General features: G+C 40.5%; 1 protein-coding gene across 2 annotated transcripts in view; it reads left to right on the top strand.

Moving 5' to 3' along the window:
• The first annotated feature begins 255 nt into the window (after positions 1–255).
• The window catches only part of SMC3 (structural maintenance of chromosomes 3), a 34,068-nt gene continuing 25,618 nt past the window's right edge, over positions 256–8,705 (top strand). The window contains exons 1-4 of one of the 2 annotated variants that reach the window (XM_070265535.1): positions 256–634; positions 1,645–1,720; positions 6,690–6,728; positions 8,568–8,635. Coding sequence is in view for 1 of the 2 variants with exons in the window: in NM_001308957.1 (NP_001295886.1) it covers positions 620–634; positions 1,645–1,720; positions 6,690–6,728; positions 8,568–8,635 (198 nt within the window). In the remaining variant the exon portion in view is untranslated. 2 annotated transcript variants of the gene reach the window in all.

Here is an 8,705-nt window from a genome sequence, read left to right as displayed (position 1 = left end):
CGATAGAGAATAATGGAGCAGCAGGGATTCCGCACACTGAACGCCAGCCGTCACTAGCATTCCGCGGGGTCGGGACCAGGCGCCACCCGAGCGTGGGGGGGGGGGGGGCAGGGGGGGAGGGCGGCAGCCCGCGTCTTTATATAGCCCGAGACCACGTGGGCAGCGGCCCGCCCCGCTACTGGCTCTCTGACTCTCACTCTCGGCTTTGGCGCCAACCTTTCCCCTCTTCTGGACGCAACCATTGGCTCCGCGCTCGGAGAGAATGCGGGCCAATCTCACAATCGAGGCCTTTCCGAGTGAAGCTTCTGAGGAAATCTCAGGAAAGATTCAACGACAAATTGCAGAATCAAATGAAATTCACCTAAGGACGCCGTAGAAGCTCCTTTTGCCAAAAAGAAAGAGCAGACCTGACCCTGACTCCCCCTACGCTCTGTGGGGGCCGCGAGGGTAGTTCCGTCCGAGCGCGGACTCCGCCTCCACGGGCGCCGCCATTTTGTTTGGCTGGAGGGGAGCAAGCGGCCCTTGGGGGGAGGGGTCCCGTCGGCGCCTTACCTGGCCCTGCGGCCGCGCCAGTGCTTCTCGAGGGGGAGGCCTTCTCCCCGGCTAGGGGCGCGGAGCCATGTACATAAAGCAGGTGAGGCCCCTGCGTCCCTCTCCCCTCACGGGCCCGTGAGGACCGCTCCTTGTGGCGGGGGGGGGTTGCGGCGCGCCCCGCGGCTTCACCCCTCTGCACGCAGGGTGGACCGGGTTGGAGGCAGGGGGTAGGCCCCGCGAGCGCGGGGGCCGCTGAGACTTGGGGTGCTCCTCTGCAGCGCGGGCCTCCCCGCAGGGCGCGCGTCTGAGGGAGGCGGGAGTTCCGAGGGGTGCGGAGCGGCGCGCGGGGCGGGCCTTTCGGAGGGACCGGGCCTTCTCGGCTGGGCTGGGGGCGGGCCGGCGAGAAGCTGGGTCCCTGCAGGGGTGGTCCTGCGGGGAGAGCCCCGCGGGGGTCTTTGGCGCGGGGTGTGCGCAGAGGTGGGCGCCCCTGGGGCCACAGGCTGGGGTGTCAGTCTAACCGGGGGCCGGCCGTGCCCTGCATTCCCGGGAGAAGGGCAGGGCATCCTCCTCTGCAGAGCGGGTAGCTCCTCCTGGTTCCGTTGTTGACTTCTGTCAAAATGGGCTTCCCGCGCCGGAGTCCGCCGCCAGGACGAGCTCGTTCCACCCTTTGGGGAAAGTGTCTCTGTTGGAGATGTGGGGCTCTCCTCCTTTCTTGGGACGCGTGCTCTTTGGGGCTGGGGGGTGTCCCCCTGAAAGGAGCACCCACCGCTCCTGGAGGCAGGAAAGCTGAGGCCAGCCTTTTACTCCAGCCCCGGGATGTTTCATGGTCCAGCCAGCCGTTACAGTGGACTGGGTTTTCCTAGTTCCTTAGCGGGTTACTGATTATAACTCCTAAAAAAACAGCACTGGCAGTGGTTACTGATGAAGGTACTGTTTTTAGGAGATTTTTAATCACCACTTTCCAAAATGAGTTTTTCTTATGTGAAATTGAGAAAGTTTTCTACCTTGCATTAACTGAGAAACCAAGAAAGGGAAGACGTGCGAAAGAAAGATGTTGGTTTAGACATTTCTTTGTGTATGTGTTCTGAAAAATATCTTTTTGTTTATTAGGTTATTATCCAGGGTTTTCGAAGTTATAGAGATCAAACAATTGTAGATCCCTTCAGTTCAAAACATAATGTTATTGGTAAGTGTTCATGATTTACTAGATCAGATTTATATCTATACAGCCATTTAAATTTTGTCTGTATCTAGGTTGAAGGAGACAAGAATTGTCTTATTGTTACATAAATTTATATGTTTTTTTCTAGATGGAATAACTTAATGTCTTGACTGCACTGAGTGAATTGGTTATTTTATACATTCAGAATACTTGGATGAGACAATCATAAGTTACTCGTTTTTATTTGGATAGCCTTGTATGTGTGTGGTGTGTTTTAATAGCTTTAAGTTTATAATGAGTGACACTAAATTTAGCATTTGAGCTCTTCTGTTCTTGATAGGTCATTTCCTAGTTAAAATGCTCGCTCTTGCCTTATTTCAAAGATGACTAATCTTTACTCACAAATTAGATTGCTCTTAGATTTTTTTTTCCTGTCAGAATGTCTAAGGACAGACCTTGCAGCTTGGAGAGAAGAGCGTAAACTTCGGAGCCTAATAGAGTAGAGTTCAAATACCAGTTTTGGCATATATTCTATTTTAAACTTTCCTCCCTGAGGGGCTTCAGTTTTCTCAGTTGTAAAGAGGAGATAATGACACCCATCCCATAGGGCTGTTGGGAAGATTAAATGAGAAAGCAAATGTGTGAGGATAAGGGGCTAAACGTTGATTACCCTACAATACAGTGTTTAGTCTGTTGGTTCTTCGGATGATAATCCATTTTGCTCACACAGTCAATGGAAGTGTTTGCTGACATTCTGCTGAATTTTTAGAGGATAGATGAAACCAGTGCTTCTAGACACCAGAAAAACATGGAATATATTATTGACATAGTTAGAATTCTGCTACACAGTGTCCTCCTTAACAGGTATATTGGTATATTAATCTGCTAGGTCTACTGTAACAAAATATCATAGACTGAGTGGCTTAAACAACAGGGTTATTTCTCAGTTCTAAAGCCCACAATCAGGATGTCCACATGGTCAGATTCTAGATTCCATCTCAATCATGCTTACATGGCCTTTGCTTTAGTGTCTCTTTATAGAGCACTAATTGTGAGGACCCCATTTTCTCCCCAAGGCCCCCATTTCCAAAAAGCATCACATTGGGCATTAGGACCTCAATATAAGAATTTGATAGGGACCCGATTTAGTCCATAGTATGGGATGAGGTCGGATTCCTATGGAAATCAGAAAAGGGTGAACACTGAATCCTGTTGTTCCCAGACAACCTTGGAGAATCATCCTGTATTTTGAAATATATAAAATACTGAATAATAAATAATTAATTTAAAAAATAGAGGACGAGAAAAAAATCTGCCCTCAGGACATCACTTGCAACCTTCTAGTTTGGGAATAAAGAAAACATACTTTTTGCTTCTGCTGTACCGACTGAAGAATTGTTAATTGAATTGGTGTGCCGTAAAGGTTGCTTGATTGTACTGGGATTTTACTTACGTTTTGTTTATAAGTGCCTTCTGATTTTCATCAATCAGAAAATCTTTAGAAACGGAGAAAAATGAATAATTACTAGATGTATATTATTTCTTACAAGTTAAAAGTAGATAAATAAGTCAATTGTATAATTTTATAAATGAGCTGTAAAACGATGACCATTGTTACCTGGGATGATTGAATTATGTCTGTAGGGCTTCAAGTATTTTTGTTTTGGCTATTATCAGACAACCGTTTTACGATTTCGGTTGCAACATTAGGATTAATAGTCACAGTTACAAAGGAAATGATGTTAGTGTTGTTTCTTTTGTTTATTTTAACTGAAAAACAAAACATAATATGGCTTTGTTGGTTTAATATGTTTTAAAAACAGGTACTTTAATATTGTAAAAAAAGACCAAAAGTAGTATAGACTGCAATTGACCCTAAAAATATCCTGTGAAAGCAGACCACTTCGATTGTGTAATGATTTTTCCCTTAAAAAAACACGATTTGAAGGCAAATATCTGTTGTGCTGATTGGACATTTGAATGATGTTTGAATGAACCAAGCATATACCTTTTTAAGGTTACCTTTTTTCTAGCTTTGTAACAAAAGAAATATATGTTACTTATAGAACTTTATGGAAAAGCTAAAAGGAAAAAAAAACTAATCCTTCTACCCAGAGATCGCTATTCTTAACGGTTTATGCTTGTATTAGCCCTGGTTTCCCAGAAAAACGAGCCTGAGGTCTGCCTAGCCGCTAAGGCTTTAATGGGAAGGTGCAGTCTGAGGATAAGAGTGAAGGGGGAGCTAGTCATAGCTTCATGAAGAAGACACAGCTGGTTTGCGGTCATGTTGGATAATCTCCAGACAGACTTGCGAACCCACCATCCCTTGGAAAGGTCAGGTGGGAGAGGAATGGAGAGGGTTTTGTCTGCTGGCTCCTGTCTCTCATTAGTCAGAATTTACCACATAGGGCATTAATTCCCCCATTCTTTTGGATTATGTTACTCTGGGGACTAACCCCCCCGAAGAAGTTGGGGAACTATAGCCTCCTTGGTGTTTTCACAGAACTGACCTGAATGCACCCCCAGAGTAGGCTCAAACAACCTGAGATGTAGGGAGACTGAGCCTCTCTTACCAGGCAGTCAAGGCCTGGGTCAGGATAGGTGAACCTGGGGGCGCATATGAACTGTCTACCTCAGTACACCTCCAGTGTTTGTGTACCTCTATATAAGTATGTCTTTTTAAATAAAAATGGGTTTGTAGTGTAATCTGTTGGTAATTTGCTAGTTTTTTCTCCTTCAGAATAAACTTGAATCTTTATCAGTAAATATTCAACATCTTTAAAATTGCTCTATGCTCCACTTTATGGGTAGGAGTAATTCTTAAAGAGAAATGTAAAATTTTTCAGTTATGAATGGATTATGGTTTGAAGTATTTATGTAATTCTTTTGAGAAATTACCTTTTTAAACTTTTGTTTAGAGATAATTTCAAATTTACAGAAAAGTTGCTTGAATAAGAACAGTACAGAGAATACTCATATATCCTATACCTGGATCTACCTGTTATTAACATTTTCTCCATTTGCTTTATCATTTGCACTCAGTCTCACAGGTTTTTTTTCTTGGAGTAAGTTATGTACATCAAGGTTCTTTACCTCTCACTTCAATGTGTACTTTCTAAGAGTAGGGATATTCTTTTTCATAATCACAATACAGTTATCAACTTAAGTAAATATAATGATAATCTGCTACTCATTTTCCAGTTATGTTGATTGACCCAGAAATGTTCTTTATAGCATTCTTTCCCCTTCCAGTACAGGATCTAATTTAGGATCAGGTACTGCATTTAGTTGTCATATCTCTTTAGTCCCCTGAATCTGGATCATTTCCACAGCCTTCATCTTTTATATTGTTGTTTTTGAAAAATATTACATAAATGATGTCTCCTTCTCAGGGTGTTATATCTGGAGACACATGAGGTCCATCTCCCTCTTATTGATGATGTTACTGTTTTTGCTTACCTTGTGTTGATTATTCTGTATAATTATTTTTCTGGGAAATATTGTACAGGTTTAATCAGCAAATTCAATTTTTCACTTATTTTAGGAAAGTTGTCTTTTTTTATAATTTTGAAAATACTCTGTCTCATTTGTTTTTCCTTTTTTCTTCTTCTTCTCCCCAAAGTCCCCCAGTACATAGTTGTGTATTCTAGTTGTGAGTGTCTCTGGTTGTGCTATGTGGGATGCCACCTCAGCGTGGCCTGATGAGCGGTGCCATGTCCACACCCAGGATCAGGACCAGCGAAACCCTGGGCTGCCTAAGCAGAGCGCGAGAACTTAACCACTTGGCCACGGGGCTGGCCCCAGTTTTGTTTTCTTAATTCAGTGATACTAATTATGCATATATTGGAGATAATGATGTTACTTTTGAGCACCCAGTCAAGGTGGTGTCCAATTTTTCCACTGTGTTTAGTGTTTTTTTCTTTGCAACTAATAAATAATACGGGGATGGGGGACACTTCTGGATCATGAAAATATTGTGCTCCTTGTCAGAATTTCCCCCTAGAATTAGCATCCATTGATAATTCTTACCTTTATTCTGATGGTTGCAAAATGACGATTTTCCATTTCCAGCACTCCTTTCACATTAACCATTTGGTATTCTACTGTAAGCAAGAGCCGTCCCTCCCTAGCTATTTCTTTATCTTCTTATTATCAGTGTGGACTTCTGAATTATTACCCCCCAGCACTCATTTAAGTTCACCTAATTATTTTGGTGCTCAAATTGTCCTAGATTTAGCCAATGGAAGCCTAATTCAAGCTGGCCTCTGTGTCTATTATATTCCATTTTTTAAAGGTACTTCATTACTTTCTGGCATAAGAAACTCTCTCTTTAGGATTTACTTTGCGTTGAAGGTGGTAACTCGGGCTAATATGTTCAGGATATTTTCGTCAAGATTGAGAGAAATTGGCATAGTTATTCATGACTCTGAATGATGAAAATTTTGCTAAATTGCTTATTTCTGAATTTAGTAGTAAAAACAAGTGCCTTATGGTTGTCTATACTTTTGTGATTCTTGAGAATACACGTGATATATAGGGCTGATCGTAAGCAGTTTAACATGCGAATAGGTTGAGAATTTAAAATGGTTATTAAGTATTTAAACTTTTAGCAATATGTAAATCTTTAAATTGTTAAAAATACTTTTATATACAATTAAGATAGAATTGTATGTCCATTGTTTTATGATTATAAATTATGAAAGCCAGCTAGTATAATTATTCCTTTTAATTTTAAACTATTGGGAAAGAGCAAAAGAATCAACATGAAATAAATTTCTTTAAGAAAAAAAACTATCTGAAGTCTACCAAAATTGCACTCACTTGGTGGTTAAGGCTGTTTATTGCTTTCCTTTGTTCACTGTTCTGTTGTATTTAATTTCAAATATTAAGTTACGTTAGAAAATTGGATTTATGCATTTTCAGATACTTTCAGTAAAGCTTTAATTTTATTGGTTTTTATACAGAATAACATGTACTTTTTGAAATTTTGTAGTGGGCCGAAATGGATCTGGAAAAAGTAACTTTTTTTATGGTAGGTATTGTTTTTTGAATTCTAAATATATTAAGACCCAGGTAGTTCATTTAAAAAGTTGATTTTTGGAGGTTATGTTTGCATGAAATTCAATAAATAATTCTTTATACAGGGGTGCAGTTTAGTGTAGAGGGTTTAGAATATAAGCATCTGAGTTCTGTATACCTAGTGATTAATTAGCTGTATAAGACTGGGCAAAACACTTAATCTCTCAAATTGCTCTTTACTTCAAAAATGGAGATGGTTGCCCTGCCTGCCTTAGATGGATTGTGAGAATCAAATGAGACAATTTTATGGAGGTGCTTTTTAGACTTGAGTGAAGTATATAAATGTTGCAAATCCACATATATGTAAGTATATAAATGCAGAACAGTTAACATTGTTTTGGAAAATGGCTTATTCTGTTTCATCTTTAAGAAGTTTTCTAAACCAATTATATTTATAAAAGATAGAAGGCTATAAAAACTTTATAGGCTAAGCAAAGACTACTTTCAGCTTGAAGATAGTAAATAGAGCTTTGAAAATTCTCTCTAAAGATAAAATGCATTTTAGTAATGCCTCTGTTAACAAATCCTTTGGAGAGAAAAAACATTTTAACAGAATTGGATTGAACAAGGAGTAAGCTGAAAAAATTTTGAGCCTCATGGTTAGTAGCACTTGAGGAAATGGAGGTTTTAGTAAGAGCAAAGTTCTCTATCCCTTCTGAGCTCACAAATCTAAAGGGTACTCTGTATCCCGTCAGTGGTTGTAGTTTGGTGATGGTGAGAGAATAGGATGGGAGTGGAAGTGAGTATTTAATAATCTCCAGGGTGGTGAAGGCAGTTCGAATTCATCCCCCTGAAGGTGAGTATAAAAGACAACCAATCCCCACCTCCATTCTCAGTATATACATTCTTAGATGCACACTCTTTTATTTTATTTATTGATTTTTTAAAGGTAGAGGAGGGTGAATTGGGGCGTATTGCTCCTCTGTTTTTTTAGGTATGGTTTTGGTGAGTACGATTGGACCTGAACTAACATCTTTTGTCAATCTTCCTCTTTTTTTTTCCTTCCCAAAGCCTCAGTACATAGTTGTATATCCTAGTTGTAAGTCCTTCCAGTTCTTCTATGTGGGATTCCGCCATACCATGGCTTGATGAGTGGTGTGTAGGTCCATGCCCAGGATCCCAACCGGTGAACCCCAGGCCACTGAAGTGGAGTGCATGAACTTAACCACTGTACCTCTGGGCTGGCCCCACACTCACTCTTTTTAGAATGTCAAAGGTCTCTTGGGTGGACGGGAGCAGGACAGCTGAGTAAAGAGTTCCATTTCTAGGGTAGGGTGGTCCAGTGAGGTGTTCTGTTTGGAAGTAGGAATGGCTTCTTGCAGAAGATAAGGACAGTGCAAGCAATGCAGTAGAAGATGGGAATATGAAACATTTCCTTGTATTTCCCACTTAGCTCTATTTCTTTTGATAAGTACTTTAATTTATGTCATTTATGTCCGGTGGGTAAATGCAAATGTAGTCTTAACCTCACTAGTCAGTGTATACTTTGCTCAAGAGGTAGACCTTAGTTCTGCTTGTCTCTTCCTGTACCTCAGTGTTTTTATTTTCTTACCTTAAATCTTTCACTGAAAACTTCTTAATATTTTTTATTTTATATTATCATTTTCTAGCTAATTACTCTGATGTACAGGCAAATTTTCTGCATTCCTTTTGTCTATATGAAACAGGTAATCCACTTTATCTGCATTGTTCATTACCTGATACGCTGTATTCTATGAAGATAAAGAAAGTTATGAATAAGGCATAAATCCTTTTTTAGACTGGACTAACAGTTACGTTTTTCTATTTCTAGCAATTCAGTTTGTTCTCAGTGATGAGTTTAGTCATCTTCGTCCAGAACAGCGATTGGCTTTGTTGCATGTGAGTGAGACTGCTTTGAGACAATTTGCTATTATATATTTTTAAAAATACATTGTCAATCCTGGTAAAC

The sequence above is a fragment of the Equus caballus genome, chromosome 1 (assembly GCF_041296265.1).
Source record: "Equus caballus isolate H_3958 breed thoroughbred chromosome 1, TB-T2T, whole genome shotgun sequence".
Classification (NCBI taxonomy): domain Eukaryota; kingdom Metazoa; phylum Chordata; class Mammalia; order Perissodactyla; family Equidae; genus Equus; species Equus caballus.
This window is presented reverse-complemented; position numbering and strand designations above follow the sequence as displayed.